This window comes from Nycticebus coucang, chromosome 5 (assembly GCF_027406575.1).
Source record: "Nycticebus coucang isolate mNycCou1 chromosome 5, mNycCou1.pri, whole genome shotgun sequence".
NCBI lineage: Eukaryota > Metazoa > Chordata > Mammalia > Primates > Lorisidae > Nycticebus > Nycticebus coucang.
The window spans coordinates 115,090,023-115,110,046 of NC_069784.1; the positions used below are offsets into that span (position 1 = coordinate 115,090,023).

Genomic DNA, 20,024 nt, shown 5'->3' on the forward strand with positions numbered 1-20,024 from the left:
CTTACTTTCCTGCAGGAGAGGTTAAATCCACCCAAGACCGAAAAAGCGCCCTCCACCTGTTTCGCCTGGGGGACGCCATGCTGAGGATTGTACGGAGCAAAGCGCGACCGCTGCTCCATGTGATGCGCTGCTGGAGCCTGGTGGCCCCACACCTGGTGGAGGTGGGCACTGGGAAGGTGGGAAGAGGCCAGGACCGACAACTCAGGGCCTGCACCTGGTGGAGGTGGGCACTGGGAAGGTGGGAAGAGGCCAGGACCGACAACTCAGGGCCTGCACCTGGTGGAGGTGGGCACTGGGAAGTTGGGAAGAGGCCGGGACCGACAACTCAGGGGACAGCAGAGCCAACACCGGGGCTTCCAGTCACATGTGGTCACAAAGCTCTGTGCCCAGAGAGCAACGAGAATTCGCCCATCCTCAGGCCACAAACACTGTTTTGTGATTATACCTCATGGCATCTGCACAGTCACCTGATGGGCAGCTCTTGCCTGGTCTCACCGTGACCCTCTTTCTTTACAGTTATACCACCCAGGAGCCTTGCACAGCCAGGTTTTACTTCTTTATAATCTGGTGTCACCCTGAGTGGTCTGGAGCTAAAAGATAGTACATGGTTCTTAGTACAAAAGTTTTGAGACAGGCTATGTCACAAGTCACACACGCAGGCCTAGGGTTAGCGTAGAGAGGACCACAAAAGGGTACGACTACCAGGAGTGGTTAGCTATGTGGCAATCAGCCACCCCCACTGAGGGACCGATGACTCATGGACCTTCATGTCTTTGGGGGCATAGCTAAGCATGGGACCACGAGGACTTCTGGTGCCTTTATAGTCAGCGTGTTCTATACCAGCAGTCCCAAACCTTTGGGGGCATCAGGGACTGGTTTCATGGGAGACAGAAGTGGTGGAGTGGAGTGGGGTGAAGTGTGGGGAAGGGAGAATGGTTTTGATATGAGTCTTCAAGTGACAAAGTTCTGTCTTTGTGCAGACCTCTCTGCTAACAACAATCTGTATTTGCAGCCACTCCCCAGTGCTAACATCACCACTTCAGCTCTACCTCAGCTAATCAGGCATTAGATTCTCAAAAGGAGTGTGCAACCCAGATCCCTCACATGTGGTCCACAGTAGGGTTTACATTCATATGAGAATCCAATGCAACCACTGATCTGACAGGAGGCGGAGCTCAGGTGGTGATGCGAGCGATGGGGAGCAGCTGTAAATACACCCGGAGATTCACTGCCTCACCAGCTGCTCCCTCCCTCTGTGTGGCCTGGTTCCTAGCAGACCAGGGACCAGTACCAGTCTGTGGCCCAGGAGTTGGGGCCCACAGTTCCATACCATTCACGAAAACTGTCATGTTACAGAAAAAGAAAGAAATTACTAGAAATTTATTTTTTTTCCAGAAACATTAAAGTGAAAGTGGAGCTGTGTCTGATGAGCTGGTTCAATTTTTGAAAGTGTAATTTAGTTGGAAGTTCATCTATACTTACCCTTTAGAAGTTTTTGACTTTAACAGGGTTGCTGCTCCCACCCCTGTGTAATGAGGTGGGTTGGGAAAGCCTCTGGAAGCCACGTTCTTACTTGCATGTTGTGCTGGTGTGTCCCACTCTCTCGTGAATGTTGCAGGCCGCCTGCCATAAGGAAAGACACGTGTCTCAGAAGGCTGTTTCCTTCATCCATGACATACTGACAGAGGTTCTCACAGACTGGAATGAGCCACCCCATTTCCACTTTAATGAAGCGCTCTTCCGACCTTTGGAGCATATTATGCAGCTGGAGTTGTGCGATGAGGATGTCCAAGACCAGGTCAGTGGGCCACGGCAATCAACGTCACCACCATGGTTGGCTTTTATCAAGCGCAGTGGCAGACACTGTTCTATGAGTTCCACAAACTTACTCTTCACAATAATCTTGCATGGAATCTGTGACAAAGAGAACTTAAGCAGTTTGGCTAAGAATACATAATCAGTGACTGGTGGGACTGGGATTTGAGCCTAGGCAATCTGGCTCTACTGGTCTATCTTCTTGTCCTTCTGGCCTATGCTCCTAACTCCTGCTATACTCTCTACCTAGTGGCACATGCTAAAGAACTTCACTGGAGATGTCATAACCAACATATTGGTGCCCCAGGGACACAGACTGTCTCTCTCTCTCTGAAATTTACTAACAATGTTGAATAAATGTTTAAAATTCCTTTTAAATACTTTGACATGTTATCAAGAAAGTAAAGAATCCTAAGACACCCACAACCAAGTGATAATGAGAATTCAGAGAGGTAAACAGAGCCCTTCAGCTGGTTGTCCCATGAAGGAATTCGCCGTCAGAAATTCTGGTTATCACACTCGTGAGGGCACAGGAACAGAAGACAGATCTTAGTGCAACCTTAGGAAGCTGAAATAGAAAGGATGACAGCATCCCCTGAGGATGCTGTCAGCCTGTTTTCAACATTGCCTCTTAATAGAGATTTCTCCTCCTAATTCTTTCGTTTTTTTAAATTTCAAAATATTAAGAGGGTACAGATGTTTTTGATGCATGCCTGAGTCAGGGCTATGAATGTGCTCATCACCCAGATAGTGTTCATTGTACTTGTTAGGTAGATTTTTGCCCTTCTTCCCCTGCCCCAGTTGATTTTTTTTTTAATTTGGATTAATATAAGGGTATATATGATTAGGTTACATTGTTTGCATTTGTTAGGAAAAGTCGGAGTTGTATTGAGTCCTTCACACAGGAGGTGTGCCATATACCCCTCCACTGGATCCATTAGTAGGGGGCTTATGGAGCCCATTAGATTTTCAATGACTTTTACTTTCCTCTGTGGACTAGTGTGCCCATTGGTTAGTGCCAGCTTATTGAAGAGTACATGTAGTGTTTGCTTTTCCATTCTTTTTTTTTTTTATTGTTAAATCACAGCTGTGTACATTTGTGCAATCAAGGGGTACAAAATGCTGGTTTCATATACAATCTGAAATATTCTCAACGTAGCCTTCATAGCATTTTCTTAGTTATTGTATGTAGACATTTGTATTCTGCATTTAGTAGGTTTTGCGTGTACCCATTCTAAGATGCACCGTAGGTGTGGCCCCACCTATTACCCTCCCTTCAACCTGACTTCCCCCCTCCCTTCCCCTTCCTTGGCCCTTTCCCCATATTCTTGAGCTATAGTTGGGTTATAGCCTTCATATGAAAGCTATAAATTAGCTTCATAGTAGAGCTGAGTACATTGGATATTTTTTCTTCCATTCTTGAGATACTTTGCTAAGAAGAATATGTTCCAGCTCCATCCATGTAAGCATGAAAGAAGCAAAGTCTCCATCTTTCTTTAAGGCTGCATAATATTCCATGGTATACATGTACCACAATTTGCTAGTCCATTCGTGGGTCAATGGGCACTTGGGCTTCTTCCATGACTTGGCAATTACGAATTGGGCTGCAATGAACATTCTGGTACTGATGTCTTTGTTATATTGTGATTTTTGTTCTTCTGGGTATATACCTAGTAAAGGAATTATAGGATCAAATGGCAGGTCTATTTTTAGATCTCTAAGTATTCTCCAAACATCCTTCCAAAAGGAATGTATTAGTGTGCATTCCCACCAGCAGTGTAGAAGTGTGCCCTTTTCTCCGCATCCACGCCAACATCTCTGGTTTTGGGATTTTGTTATGTGGGCTACTCTTACTGGGGTTAGATGATATCTCAAAGTAGTTTTGATTTGCATTTCTCTGATGATTAAGGATGATGAGCTTTTTTTCATGTGTCTATAGATCATGCATCTGTCTTCTTTAGAGAAGTTTCTCTTCAAGTCCTTTGCCCACCCTGAGATGGGATCACTTGTTCTTTTCTTGCTAATACGTTTGAGTTCTCTGTGGATTCTGGTTTAAAACCTTTATTTTCTCCCATTCTGAGGGCTGTCTGCTTGCATTACTTACTATGTTCTTGGCTGTGCAGAAGCTTTTTAGTTTGATCAGCTCCCAGTAATGTATTTTTGATACTGCTTCAATTGCCTGGGAAGTCCTCCTCATAAAATATTCACCCAGGTCGATTCCTTCAACAGTTTTCCCTGTACTTTCTTCAAGTATTTTTATAGTTTCATGTCTTAAGTTTAAATCTTCTATCCAGTGAGAGTCTATCTTAGTTAATGGTGAAAGGTGAATCAGTCTTTTACAGATTGCCAGACAGTTCACCCAGCACCATTTGTTAAATAGGGAATCTTTTCCCCACTGAATGTTTTTAATTGGCTTGTTAAAGATCAAATAACAGTAAGTGGCTGGATTCATCTCTTGGTTCTCTATTCTGTTCCAGACATCTACTTCTCTGTTTTTGTGCCAGAACCATGCTGTTTTGATCACTATCAATTTATAGTACAATCTCAGGTCTGATAGCATGATTCCTCCTGCTGTGTTTTTATTGCTGAGTAATGTTTTGGCTATTCGAGGTTTTTTCTGATTCCATATAAAACGAAGTATTATTTTTTCAAGATCTTTAAAATATGACAATGGAGCTTTGATAGGAATTGCATTAAAATTATATATTGCTTTGGGTAGTATAGACATTTTAACAATGTTGATTCTTCCCAGCCATGAGCATGGTATGTTTTTCCATTTGTTAACATCTTCAGCTATTTCTTTTCTTAAAGTTTCATAGTTCTCTTTATAGAGATCTTTCACGTCCTTTGTTAGATAAACTTCCAAATATTTCATCTTCTTTGGCACTACTGTGAATGGGATAAATTCCTTGACTGTTTTTTCAGCTTGGCTATTGTTGGTATATATAAAGGGTACAGATTTATGGGTGTTGATTTTGTAGCCTGAGACATTGCTGTATTCCTTGATCACTTCTAAGAGTTTTATGGTAGAATCCCTAGTGTTTTCCAGATATACAATCATGTCATCTGCGAAGAGTGAAAGTTTAATCTCTTCTGACCCTATGTGGATACCCTTGATCGCCTTTTCTTCCCTAATTGCAATGGCTAAAACTTCCATTACAATGTTAAAGAGCAACGGAGACAATGGGCAACCTTGCCTGGTTCTTGATCTAAGTGGAAATGATTTCAATTTAACTCCATTCAATACGATATTGGCTGTGGGTTTGCTGTAAATGGCCTCGATTAGTTTAAGAAATGTCCCTTCTGTACCAATTTTCTTAAGTGTTCTGATCATGAAGGGATGCTGGTTATTATCAAAAGTTTTTTCTGCATCAATTAAGAGAATCATATGGTCTTTGTTTTTTAATTTGTTTATGTGCTGAATTACATTTATAGATTTACGTAGATTGAACCAGCCTTGAGAGCCTGGGATAAATCCCACTTGGTCATGGTGTATAATTGTTTTAATGTGTTGTTGGATTCTGTTTGTTAGGATCTTATTGAGTATTTTTGCATCAACATTCATTAGTGATGTTGGTCTATAATTTTCTTTTCTTGTTGGGTCTTTTCCTGGTTTAGGGATCAAGGTGATGTTTGCTTCATAGAATGTGTTGGGTAGTATTCCTTCTTTTTCTATATTTTGGAAAAGGTTTAATAATATAGGTACTAATTCTTCTTTAAAGGTTTGGTAGAATTCTGATGTAAAGTCATCTGGTCCTGCGCTTTTCTTTTTAGGGAGATTTTTGTATAGTTGATGCTATTTCAGAACTTGATATAGGCCTATTCAACATTTCCACTTCATTCTGGCTAAGTCTTGGTAGGTGGCTACTTCCAAGTATTGGTCGATTTCATTCAGATTTTCATATTTCTGAGAGTAAAGTTTCTTGTAATATTCATTAAGGATTTTTTTAATTTCTGAGGGGTCTGTTGTTATTTCATCATTACCATTTCTGATTGATGAAATTAGTGATTTTACTCTTTTTTTCCTGGTTAGGTTGGCCAAAGGTTTATCTATTTTATCGACCTTTTCAAAAAACCAACTTTTGGATTTATTGATCTGTTGTACAATTCTTTTGTTTTCAATTTCATTTAATTCTGCTCTGATTTTGGTTATTTCTTTTCTTCTGCTGGGTTTGGCGTTGGAGTGTTCTTCCTTCTGCAGTTGCTTGAGATGTCCCATTAAGTTATTAACTTGCTCTCTTTCCATTTTCTTGAGGAAGGCTTGCAGTGCTATAAATTTCCCTCTTAGGACTGCCTTTGCAGTATCCCAGAGGTTCTGATAGTTCGTGTCTTGATTGTTGTTTTGTTCCAAAAATTTGGTGATTTCCTTCTTAATCTCATCTATAACCCATGTATCCTTCAGCATAAGGTTGTTTAGCTTCCATGTTTTTGTATGGGTATGCAGGTTCCTGTTGTTATTTAGTTCAACTTTTATTCCATGATGGTCTGAGAAGATGCAAGGAATAATTTCTATTTTTTAAATTTGCTGAGGTTAGATTTGTGGCCTAGGATGTGGTTGATTTTGGAGTATGTTCCATGGGCTGATGAGAAGAATGTGTGTTCAGTTTTGTTGGGATGAAATGTTCTGTAGATGTCTGTTATGTCCAGATGTTGAATGTTTAAGTTTAAATCTAAAATTTCTTTGCTTAGCTTCTTTTTGGAGGATCTATCCAGCACTGCTAAAGGGGTGTTAAAATCTCCAACTACTATGTAACTGGAGGAAATCAAGTTGCTCATGTCTGTTAGAGTTTCTCTTATAAATTGAGGTACGTTGTGGTTGGGTGCATAAATAATTGAGATCTCATTATATTGAGTATTACCTTTAACAAATATGAAGTGTCCATCCTTATCTTTCCTTATTTTGGTTGGTTTGAAGCCTTTTGTGTCTGCGAATAGGATTGCAACACTTGCTTTTTTCTGCTTTCCATTTGCCTGGGGTATAGATGACCATCCCTTCACCTTGAGTCTGTATTTGTCTTTTAATGTAAGATGCGATTCTTGTATGCAGCAGATATCTGGCTTGAGTTTTTTTGTATCCAGTCAGCCAACCTGTGCCTCTTTAGAGGACAATTTAAACCATTCACATTAATTGAGAATATTGATAAGCCTTTCGAGAGTCCGGTGGACATTTTTAATCCTTTTGCAACTGTGGAAGTTAGAATTTGATCAAAATTTTCTGGGTGGGTTTACTTTTGTGGTGGAAGATTGCACTGGTCTTTATGGAGGATAGATCTGAGAATATCCTGGAGAGCTGGTTTAGTTATGGCAAATTTCTTCAACATGTGAATGTCATTGAAGTATTTAATTTCTTCATCATAAATGAAACTCAGTTTAGCTGGATACAGGATCCTGGGTTGAAAGTTATTTTGTTTTAGGAGATTAAAATTTGATCCTCTTCTAGCTTGAAAGGTTTCAGCAGAGAGATCTGCAGTTATTCTAACATTCTTGCCCTTGTAGGTGATGGTTTTCTTTCATCTGGCTGCTTTCAGAATTTTCTCCTTCACATTAACTTTAGTGAAATTGATTATGATGTGTCTTGGGGATGTCTTATTTGGGTTGAGTCATGCTGGGGTTCTGAAACTGTCTGCTATCTGAATTTCAGAATCTCTTGGCATGTCTAGAAAGTTCTCCTTCATAATCTCATGGAGAAGGGATTCTACTGTGTTTCTGACATCTTTGAGGGCTGCAACTTCTTGTCTCAATGTGTCAAAATCTTTGGTCATTTGGTCTTTGAATTCGTTGAATTCTTGAGACATCTTTTGGGTTACTGCTCGGAATTCTAATTCGATCTTATTTGCTATCCAGATTCTGAATTCGATTTCTGACATCTCAGCTATTTGTTTGTGCATGGGATCTTGTACTGTGTCTGCCCCATTGATCCTTGGGGGAGTTGATCTACTCTGATTATTCATATTGCCAGAGTATTTCCTTTGATTTCATCTCATGAGTTGCCTCTGGCCATCCTCAGAGTTGGGATGGTGTCTCTCCAAGATTAGATGCAGGGGGATCACTGTATTGTTGCTGGATATTTGTAGGGAGTGACCCTGTGTAGCTCTTTGGGGCTGCCCCAGCCAGGGATTTCTGGTTGTGGGTGCAGCTCCAGAGTGTGACACCCCCGGATCCAGCAACAGGCCAGGGGGGTGGTGCACACGGTTCTGGGAGTACCTGGTGCCCAGTGACTTTGGCACAGAGGGCCCAAGGCTCCAGCAGTCTCTGGCCAGGAGAAGGGCTCCAGAGGGCACACGGCTACCAGAGACCCTGGCCAGACAAGCAGGCAGTGTGGAGGCTGGGAGGGTACAAGAAGGGAGGACACGGGGTTGCAAGGCTCCCAGAGTTGCTGATCAGGGCACGGGGAGGCCCAGTGGGCAGGGTAGCGGGTCCCTACGCAGTTCTTACTGGGGTCCGGGAGGGTGCCTATCACAGGTCCCGGTGCAGCTCTTCCAGAGGTCTGGGAGGGTCTCGGTGCAGCTCTTACCAGGGTCCAGGAGGGTGCCAATCGCGGGTCCTGGCACAGCTCTTCCAGAAGTCCGGGAGGGTCTATTTTGTCAGTTTTATTCTGCACGTGGATAAACACAAGGGCCTTCCCCATGCGCACACCATCTCCTTTATCAGCTTATTACAAAGGATACAGATGAAGACACTCCCTGGGCAAGGTGTGAGGGAAGGGATAACACATCCTCCATGAACTGCCATGTGTTCAGCTTAAGATACTTCACTTAGGATAATGACTGAGTAGTACTTCATAATATACATAATATATCTATACGCATACCACATTTTGTTATGGGCACCTGGGTTGATTCCACATCTTTGCAATTATGAATTGTGCTCAATAAACATTCAATTTCAGGTATGTTTTTGATAAAAATACTTCTTTCCCTTTGGGTAGATATCCAATAGTGGGATTGTCGGATTGAATGGTAGGTCAACTTTTGAGAAATCTCCGTACTGTTTTCCACAGGGATTGTACTAATTTGTAGTCCCACCAACAGTGTATAAGCATTCCTTTCTCTTTGCATCTGCGCCAGCATCAATTGTTTTGGGACTTTTTTATAGAAGCCATTCTAATAGGAGTAAGGTGATATCTCATTGCAGTTTTAATTTGCATTTCTCTGATGATTAGTTTTGTTGAGCATTTTCTTTTTCATGTGTTTCTTGGCCATTTGTCTATCTTTTGAAAAACTAATGTTCTGATCTTTTGCCCATTTTTTAATGTTGTTAATTATTTTTCTTGCTGATTTTTTTGAGTTCTTTGTAGATTCTAGTTATTAGCCTTTTATGGGATGTGTAGATCGTGAATATTTTCTGGTGTTTGTCTATTTTCTCTGCTGATTATTTCCTAGGCTGTACAGAAGCTTTTGAATTTAATCAACTTCCAAAAACTCCAAACACTGCTAAGAGAAAGTAAAAGCAAATTTCCCTAACTCAATGTACAAATCTAGTGCAATTCCTCTCCTAGAAGACTTTTTGGAAGAAATTGTCAAGGTGATTCTCAAATTTATATGAAAGTACAAAGGATCTGGAATAGAGAAAACAAATTTGAAAAAAAATTTTGGAGAATTTATACCACCAGCTTTCAAAACTTCATTAATTAAGACAGTATGGTATTGGTGTAAGGATAGACCTACAGATCAATGGAGCTGAAGAGTACAGAAATAAATTCTCTTGCTTATGATCAATTGGTTTTTGACAAAAATGCCATTTAATTCAATGGTGAGAGAGCATGTTATTTTCAGCAAATGGTGTTCAAATCTACGTAATAAAAATAAACTTACAGGCTTGGCGTCCATAGCAGTGTTTAGGGCGCCAGCCACATACACTGAGGCTGGCGGGTTCAAACCCAGCCCAGGCCAGCTAAACAACAATGACAACTGCAACAAAAAATAGCCAGGCATTGTGGAGGGTGCCTATAGTCCCAGCTACTTGGGAGGCTGAGGCAAGAAAATCCCTTAAGCCCAGGAGTTTGAAGTTGCTGTGAGCTGTGACACCACGGCACTTTACCAAGGGTGACATAGTGAGACTCTGTCTCAAAAAAAAACTTACACTCTTAACTCTTACCATCTACAAAAATAACTTAAAATAGGTCATGACTGAAATGTAAGAGTTTAAACAATAATTTTTTTTAGAATACAGCATAGGAGATAATCTTCAAGGCTTGGATTAAGCAAAAATTTCTTTCAAGTGACACCAAAAATATTTCCCGTTACAAGAAAATTGATAAATTATACTTCATGAAAGTTGAAGACTTTTACTCTTCAAAAGACATTAGTAAAAATATAAAAAGACAAGCCCAAGTCTGTGAAAAAATATTTACAAATCATAGCTCAGAAATACATAAGGAATTCCAGGGACAATAAGAACAAGACAATGATGAGAAAACAAACCAAATTTACAAAAACAGTGAAATATTTACAGATGGCTAATCACGTGAAAAGATGCTCAGTAACACTGGTCGTTAGTAAGATGTAAATGAATACAATATGGCTGACATTCTAGACATTCTTCCTCTTGTAAGGAAAGGATTCTAAATGCCACCTCCTCTGCCTCTGCCAGGTTGTGACGTCCATCGGTGAGCTGGTAGAAGTGTGTTCCACACAAATCCAGTCAGGGTGGAGGCCCTTGTTCAGTGCTCTGGAAACAGTGCACAGCGGGAACAAGTCAGAGGTGAAGGAGTACCTGGTTGGGGACTACTCCATGGGTAAGAATGTTTGGATGAGTCTTACCATAGAGCATTCATTTTCTTGGTCAAGATTCATGCTATCAAAAGAAAAAAATGAACAACAGAGAAGACAGACATTCAGTCTTGTTAGCAAGAAGTCATGTGACATAGAAGGGACCTGAGTTCTGCTGAGAGCTCTGAGCATGAGCGTGGTCAAAAGGCAGAGAGGCTTCTGTTGTTTCACTTACACACAGCTGTGTTGAGTTCAGTCCCAAAGCCCCAAAGAAAAATGTTATCCATTTGCTTGTAACAAGCAAAAAAGTATCAAAACACAGAGGGATCAGGATTAGAGAGATTCAGGAAGCATGCCCAAGGCCCAGGGATGCCGTCTCGGAGGTCCCCAAGACCAGCACTATATTCAGAAACCGGTGGGACCTGGAGTATAGTTATGCTAAGATTTATTACACAGCTCAAGTCTAAGATTTGTTTTGACAATGTAGTAAGGACACAGATTATGAGGGGAAAAGACACACAGAACCTGGGGTAATCTGTGCGTTGATTTCCTTATGGTCTCACCCTCCCACGAGGGATCACACAGGGCAACTCTTCCCAGCAGTGAAAACATGGCAACGTGTTTGCAATGTCTCTGCCCAAGGAAGCCCAGCTGGTCAGGTACTTTCTGTCTTGCACATACCAAAATTCCAGACTCCCCCAATAGAAGCAGGTATTCAGCATAAACCACAGGGTTTCCACGAACAGTCTTGGCATATTGAACTACCCTTATCAGTTAGCTGTGGCCCAGGAATATTCTGAGACCCAAGTTCCCAGAGGCCAGTCAAGGTCAAACCAAGCAAACCTTTCTAAAAGAATAGTAGTTTCAGGCCTTTTCTGCACAGGTATGAATACCTATGTGTGCCATCAGAGGTTTGTCTAAACCTGCCCTTCCTGCCCTGCAGAAATTCTATAACTATCTACGCGGAAGTATTATAGAGCCATGTAGTTCACTGCCCTATAGACCAATATGTGGCCTCAGCCCTGCATTTAGCCAGCTCTGCTCTCACGTCTCTCCTGAGCTCTTTCTTCATAGCCTTCCTCTGGCTCCAGAGCAGGCAAAGCTGAGGATTATGTCAGAGTCATGCAGGGGCCCTGTAAAAAAGCCCAGGCCTTTCTAGAATAAATCTTTCCCAGGGCCTTGTGGAAGGTGCTGGGAGTATGAGCAACCTGAAGGGTATAAACTGACTTTCTACAATCTTCCTTTTTCAGGAAAAGGCCAAGCTCCTGTGTTTGACGTATTTGAAGCTTTTCTCAATACCGACAACATCCAGGTCTTTGCCAATGCAGCCACTAGTTACATCATGTGCCTTATGAAGTTTGTCAAGGGACTGGGTAAGTGGATGGTTTTGTGTGACTGGAGACAGGGCACAGACAGCCTGAGACCAGCAAGCATCCTGGGGTATAACCAGATGGTGGGGTGCTGTGTACCCTTAGGTACAAGGCTTACTGCAAAAGTAGAGTAGATCTTGTCCAAGGTTGATACTTCTCATTGTGATCATGAAAATCTTCATTCTACATTTTATAACAACTTCATTTCAAAGAATAATATCAACTTTATATTTGTTCTATTTTCAATGTTCTTAGGCTCCTGATATGAGGTCACTATGGTGAAACTCTCAAAACTTTTAAGCTTCTTCTAAACATTTGATTTAACTTACTACCCTTCCCATTCTTTTCATTTCATATAAATCTGAGCTACGTTAAAAAAAATCTGCTGTAATAGGTCATGTTTTATAGCGAGTCTGTTGTGTTAAAGTGTTCCTAAATGAAGTATAAAATTAGCTAGGTAGTTCCTGAAACATGAGGCCTCAAAGAAGGGAGACGTCTATGCTTCCAAAATATATTCACAATTAATAAAACCTAGGGCAGGAGACATTCTTAACTTTTTGTTAAGGAACTGGGATATCAACTCAGGCTGCTAATTATGTGACATGGAGGAGAATCATTTTCTGCATAAGCGCAATTATTGAATATTCTGGGCTTGAAAATTCTAGTTTTATTCAAAATTTTGAATTCCAGTTCTTAAAATAGTCATGTGAGTATGGAGGCTGAGAAGTCCCATAATAAGCTGTCTGTAAATTCAACACATGTCTAGAAATTAACACATCGGTAGAGGGGCATCTAGATTTTCTGTAGGAATAATAACCTGGAAGCAGAGAAGCTGGTAGCATGCCTCTGTCCACGCTCGAAGGCCTCGGAACCAGGGAACTGATAATGTAACTCTCAGCTGGAGGCCAAAGGCCAGAGAACCTCAAGTTCTGATGTCTAAGGCAGGAGAAGTGTATCCTGGGTTTGGAGAGAGAGAATTTGCCTTCCCACTGCCTTTTGTTCTATCTGAGCCTCAGCTGATTACATGGTGGGCTGACTGACACCTTGGGTTAGAGTGGATCTTCCTACTTATTCCACTGATTCAGATGCCAGTTTCGAAACAGCCTCATAGAAATAATGCTTTACCAGCAATCGGGGTATCCCTTAATCCAGCCAAGTTAATTATCACATGGAGGATGTTTAAAACAGGTTCTTTCTTTCATCTGTGAATCATAACTTGGAGTTATTTGTGTGGGATAGGGGGGTCAGTGGGAAAGGCCGAACCCCCAGTATGGCCATCGTGCCTGACCACTGCCATTTGCATAGACTCAGATGTCTAACACAGCAGCCAGGTTAAAAACTTGGGATAGGAAATTTATTTTTTATTGCTACCTGTTGATTTCAACATGAATCTGGCCTGGGCTGTGTTTTCATATTATGTGGTATATTGATCCAAACCAGGAGTTGACAAACTGTGGCCCACATGCCAAATCTGACCCACTGACAGTTTTTATGAATAAAGTTGGAACACAGCCATGCTCATTTGGCAATAGCTTCCTTCACCTACAACAACGGAGTTGAGAAGTTGCAATAAAGACAGTATAACCTATAAACCTAAAGTGTTCACTATCTAGCTTTTTGCAATAGAAATTTGCCAGCCCCAGATCTAAACCATAAGAAATGTTTTATCTTTCGTTTTTTTAAAGGAGAAACATGCCTCTTTGCTTCTGAATTTTAACTAATGCCTAGTAATTACGTCTGTTTACTCACAAGGGATGGTGCTAGTTGCTACAATTGTAGACAATTAGAAACAATTATCATACTGTGAAGTGATTTTATTAAAAGTATAGAGATAGATTCATTACGAGAAGAAAAATTATAGTAATTCAGATTATTATTCCTACAGAAAATCTAGATGCCCCTCTACAGATGTGTTAAATTTCTAGATATGTACAAAAAATAGAAATCATTTAAATTCAATTAGTCTCTGTCCCCAAACCCCAGATGTGTAGACTCTTCCCAGAGTCTTGATTTATCATCAGCACTTAGTTCTGTGCACTGGCAGTGATCAAGGTCCTCTTCCAAAGGGAGGAGAGAGTGCTTCATTCCAGCCCAATCTAGGCCTGTCTCTGGGGCTGTCCCTTGTCATCAAAGCTTCAGAAGTCATACTGTCCAACAGCAGGGCCTGGAGATGTCAATTCCAGTGTGTCCTTGTACAAAAGAACACCATCTAGCCACTGAAAGTACTGTAAGTGTTAGAATATGAAAGAAGTGTTCATTGTTCAGTGAATGAGGAAGTTATAAAACAGTATAATCCCAACAAATAATCTGTACAGTATTGTCCCAGGTGTATTTAACACAAACAAATGTCTGAAAGAACTTTTCTCAAGGCTTCCTTTGGAGTTGTGCAATTGAGGATAATTTTTCTTCTTTTTTCTCTATTTTAGTTAAGTATTTGGTGAATTAATACTATGTCAATAAATAAGTCTCCTGTTTTCAGGAGCCAAACAAGGGTAACTTTGTTGGTCTCTGTCCCCCGTGCTGCCCAGGGGAGGTGGACTGTAAAGAGATTGGAGACTGTGTTCCAGGACCAGGAGCCCCATCCACAGACCTGTGCCTTCCCGCCCTGGATTACCTCAGGCGCTGTTCACAGGTATGGGGGCCCTGAGACCTGCCTCAGAAGATGTCACCAAAATGCATGTGGATGTCCTTTGCTGAAGTCCCAGAGAAATGCTTTCTGCTATTCTGCTGTCTCTGAGGAGATGAGGGCTCAGATTTAAAGTATCAATTTCTGTCCCTACCCTTTCCACAAAGAAAAGAAAATAATGAAAACATGCCAGAACACACACTTGGGATCTGAGATCCCCGAAACTTCTCCTGCTTACTCGGAGGCATGAACTGCCATAATCTCTGTACTCGCATCCTGCTGTAGAAGGGGTCACAAGGTCATGGAAAGTCTTCCTGATGATGGTACCAAAAAGTGAAGGGCCAGGTTGCAAACAGTGAAAAGGGAGATTAAAACAAGAAAGAACAAGATGTGTTCAATCAAGACCCAGTAAAGAGAGCCCTTTGTGGGCTTATCAAAGAGATCAGGGGCCTTCGTGCACTTTGCTCTTCCTGCCTCAGTGACCGACAGGTGAGAAGCTTCTCCCTGCTGAAGCCCTCTCTCAATAGCTTCCCTCCTGTCCTCCCAAGTTGTGTCCCCGGGTCTCTTCCGGGTTGTGTTTGCACCTTTTCCTGCCCCATGGCCTTAGGAAGGAATGCAGCCCTGACTTCTCTCTCCAGTTGCCTCCCCTGTCCCCCCAGCTCCATGTGACGTGATCCGACCCGCTCCCCTGCTCTCCAACCACACTGACTCTGCCCCACGCCCACCCCAGTACCCCAGCACATTACTGCCCAGGGCCATTGCTGCTCCCTCTGCCTGGACTCACCTTCCCCACATTCCATGTGATGCTTCCTTCTTCCAGATCCCATGAGAAACTTCGCCTCCTCAGAGAGACCAGGGCTAAAAGATCTGCACCTCCAGCCAGTGTTCACTCCACATCTAGTACCTTCACTTCACTTCTAGTACCACCTGTTCAGTTGTCCCTATAGCATTCCTATCAGATTTTATTTATTAGTTGTGGAAGAATTCTAGTCTGTAAGACCTGTGAGAACAGGAATTTTGTCTATCTTGCTCACAGCCATTTCCCTGGTTTCTGGAACAGTCTGAGCATGGCAGGCACAATTCTAATTCATGAAGACATAAGGGTTCTTGGGAGTTCGTCCCAGCAAGACGGATCCCTGGGGTCTCATAGTGAGAGGGGAGCAAAGAGCCCAGATCTGCTTCTGAGACCTTCATTTCTCCCACTCAGCCTCCAAGTCTCCCACTTCTCCAGTCTTTCTTGCCTCTGTGTTTCCTTAGAGGTTGAAGGAAGGGGCAGTCAGAGTCCGGTATCCCATTTGCCTGCAGACTCTTCTCAATGATTCCCACTCTACATTTTCTCCCATGGGCAAAAATTTTTGACATACTCCATGGTTCCCTTGGTAGGTTTATAAAAGTCTATAAAACTCACATGTCATTAAAATACTGAAAAAATTATCCATAGGGTCTTTTCCCCACTTTTTTTGTTGCTATTAAATGCTGTTTCATCAGCTTCATGAGATGAAGGCTTCTTGTAAGCTACCTTTATTAATCCAAACCACAACCAAAACTTAGAAATTTTTAGACATTGGGAGCTTCTCTAATTTCCCTTTAGTAATGGTGTATAATTTCACTGTTCTTTAACACCCAGAGTACAGCTTTTTCCAATATATAATTGCAATTTTTTAAATTCAGTTATTGGCCAAAATCTACAAAATGCCCTTGAAGCCAATATTCCTCAGCGGGCGACTTGCTAGCTTGCCTCGAAGACTTCAGGAGCAGTCAGCCAGCAGTGAGGATGGAATCGAATCCATCCTGTCTGATTTTGACGATGACACCGGTAAGTTAATTGATTGGACTAAACCAAGTTATTCTCCACATTCTTATTCCAAGAAGCTTAAGCCACAAATTAAGTAGCTCATAGATTGTATTGGTCCTTTTAGTGCTGTTAGAACAGAATTCCTGAGCCTAGGCTCTTTATAAGGAACAGAGATGTACTTCTTATAGTTCTAGGGACTCCCACGTCCAAGGCTGAGGGGCCTGCTTCTGGTAAGGGCCCCCTTGCTGCACCATCCGTGGCAGAAGGGCAAGAGAACACTTGAGACAGAAGGGAGGGAAGTGGACTCCATCATTAATCAGGAACCCACTCCCAAGGTAATGGTATTAATCCAATCATAAGGGCAGAGCTATCAAGACTTAATCACCTCGTAAAGGTCCCAGTCACAACACTGCAGTGGGGATTGTTCCAAAACATGAACTTTGGGAGATACTTCTAAACAGTAGCATATATCATAGGAATGGTTATCCATTCTTGTCATTTTTTATAATTTTGTTGGAACAAGTCTATGTAAAGTTTCCGTGGCCGTCCCCAAAATATCAGTTTACAATGGATGCCTCTAGACCACGTTGCACATTCCACCAAATGTAAACTCTGAGTTCTTTCCACATTAGCAAATTGGAATGAAGTTGCATTGGTGAATTGTCACTTAAATTGTCTGGTAATTGTCCTTAAAGTCTTTTAGGAAACACAATCATGACATAATTACTTCCTGCAGGACTATTTGGTTAGAGACTGGGGAAAATAAGCCTTACTAAAGAAAGACTCTATTTGCAACTGGTGAAGCTGAAGGCTCATGGAAAGAATAATTGTAAAGAACTTGTTTCAAATTAGGTCCCACATGATCTCCTGTGAATCAACGTTCAGTCTAGTAAGGGTGGATGATTTTCAGATGGATTAACTCATGTTCATGCCGCTGTCTTCTGTCTTAGAAGACTCTATCCTGTTCTGCAGCTAGAAACGGAAAGCTTATGTTAAGTAGGCCTAGCTTCTGTACATTGGGGTTTTTTGTAAACCCTTGCAAAAGGACTTTTTAGGGAAGGTTTTATTTTTGTTTTTTGTTTGTTCATTTTGTTATTTTGCTTTTATAAATTCATTTATAAGGATAGCTAGAAGATTAACAGTTTTCAATGGAGATTATTAACAATAAAACTTCATGAGTTCAGATTAGTTGTGAAGAACAATGATAGGAAAGAATAAATAACTAATATAGAAAACGAAGTGTTGGACATTGGCTAGATGTTGCCTAATAGGAGGTTCAGTTTAATGATTAATTTTTACTTAGCAGTTTAAACCTCCAACCCAAACAATTATAAGCAGAAACTAGTTATTTATAATACATTCTTTAAAACGGTTCTAAATAGTTGTGTAACAGTGACTATTCTTCTTCCTCTTTGTGTAAATCATTAATTGATTTTCTTTTCTAGGAAGCTTTTTGTCTAATGGATAAAGTTTAGTTAAGCACCTGTTTGAGTTTCCCACATAATCAATTCATTCAGGACTTTAAAGTTATATTTATGTGTAAAACATAGTAGATCAGAGAAAGTAATTCAAGTTAGTATTCAAAATTAACATGTTCTCAGATATTGTTCCTCTGGCTTCCAAAGGCAAATAATTTTTTCCCCTAAAGAAATTTCAAATACATGCAAAACTGGATAGCATATACCAAATATATACAGACACAGATGTACAGGGTGGACATCAAGTTTAAATTGCACACAAACTTTATGGACACCACATATGTATATAGAACATACAAAAGAAAATAATACAATATTCCTATCAGCTGCTTCAACTATTATCAATTTATGGCCAATCTTGAATCATGTGTATTTCTTCTCTCTTCTTTTCACCCCCCTCTCGCCCTCCATATTATCTTAAGCCAAACGTTTCAGTGTGAGTTTTTTAAAGATAACAAATAGAACCACATTACCATTATCATACCTAAAAATTAAGAATAATTTATAGATTTAGAAGTTATAGGGACTACACAACGGCTGCTTACTGGTTGCAGAGTTTCCGCTGATGCTGAAAGTTTTAGAAATAGCAGTGATAGTTGTGCACATTATTTATGTAATAATACCACCAACTTGCACATGTTAAAAATGGCTATTTTTTGGCTCGGAGCCTGTGGTTCAAGCAGTTAAGGCGCCAGCCACATACACCTGAGCTGGCGGGTTCAAATCCAGGCCGGGCCCGCCAAACAACAATGACGGCTGCAACCAAAAAATAGCCGAGCGTTGTGGTGGGCACCTGTAGTCCCAGCTACTTGGGAGGCAGAGACAGGAGAATGGCTTAAGACCAGGAGTTTGAGGTTGCTGTGAGCTGTGGTGCCACGGCACTCTACCAGGGCGACAGCTTGAGGCTCTGTCTCAAGAAAAAAAAAAAAAAGGACTATTTTTATACATATTTACCATAATTAAGTCATTTCATAAAAAAATGTATATGTAGATGAAGGCAGTGGAAATAGAAGAATATTTTATTTTTTGCTATCATTGGCTCCCAAGAAATCTGACAATTATCTTTTTATTAAAGGAGAAGAAATGTGATCAGTTTATTTTCCTTTGACTTTGCCAGAACATGGAAAGCGTAATCTGCTCAAGTCTGCGGATGCTAAAGGCCAACAGGGGTGACGTCTCACGTCTGTACAGACTTGGCGTGTACATACAGTGCTTAGTTGGATCCAGTGATGATTCTACACTATATCTAAATGCATTATACTGAGATTTGCTTTTTGGTCTCCAGGTCTGATAGAAGTCTGGATCATCCTTCTGGAGCAGCTAACAGCAGCTGTGTCTAATTGTCCACGGCAGCACCAACCACCGACCTTAGATTTACTTTTTGAGCTGTTGAGAGACGTTACCAAAACACCTGGTAAATAGTTCTATGTATGTTTTGGGGGAAGGAGGGGACATTTTAAAACATACAGCTTTTTTCCAGAAAGGTATTTCTGTAGGCGTCTACCTGTTTTCATAGTTTCCTAGACTTAGCACAAAGTTTCACATATAAAAGATGCTAAATAAATATTTGTTGAATGGCTATGATGAAATAATGTTTAAGATGTGTCCCATGTGGTGTTTACATTTCTTCCCAGAAATCCATTTACAAATATGGTGGCCAGTTAGTTGGAGGTGCAGGAGCTCATGTTAACTGGGGCAAGGCTGTGGTATCAGTGTTCCCAGAGCCAGTTAGCTGTGTCCTGTTCCATGATCACACCTTCCTTGTGGCAGGATCCTCTTGGCCCCAGGGCTGTAGGCTGGGCTCACCAGGTCTACCACTGACATAAACAAACCCTTTGTATAGTTAATGAAGTATCAAGAGAGTAACGCCTTGGTGGTGTAAAGGTCACAGGTGATTAGATTTGGAAACAACTATTTAGGGCTCACCTGGTACAGCCTCCTGACGGTGTAAGAAAAGAATGACCCCCCCCAAAAAAGAATGACCCGTACAAACTTTCTCATTATAAATTAATCAAATTTAGCATACACGTTTATTCATCCCAATTTCCCCAAGATCGAAGAAGCATTCTATAGAAATTTAAGTTTTTTTACTAACAGAATCAGAACCCTAAATGAAACTACTAATTAATTGTACAGTAAAAAGAACTTAAAATGAAAACTTGATAACTGATGCCTTTTCAAAACCTACACTAAAGTTTGTGTTGGAATTTTTTAAAAACAATATACCTT

General features: G+C 41.1%; 1 protein-coding gene across 1 annotated transcript in view; it reads left to right on the forward strand.

Annotated features, from left to right (window-relative positions):
- The window catches only part of ARFGEF3 (ARFGEF family member 3), a 180,246-nt gene that overhangs the window by 140,471 nt on the left and 19,751 nt on the right, over positions 1–20,024 (forward strand). The window contains exons 21-27 of the mRNA XM_053592320.1: positions 16–161; positions 1,619–1,798; positions 10,408–10,552; positions 11,777–11,899; positions 14,425–14,528; positions 16,194–16,338; positions 19,081–19,209. Coding sequence (XP_053448295.1) covers positions 16–161; positions 1,619–1,798; positions 10,408–10,552; positions 11,777–11,899; positions 14,425–14,528; positions 16,194–16,338; positions 19,081–19,209 — 972 coding nt within the window. The remainder of the gene's footprint in view (positions 1–15; positions 162–1,618; positions 1,799–10,407; positions 10,553–11,776; positions 11,900–14,424; positions 14,529–16,193; positions 16,339–19,080; positions 19,210–20,024) is intronic.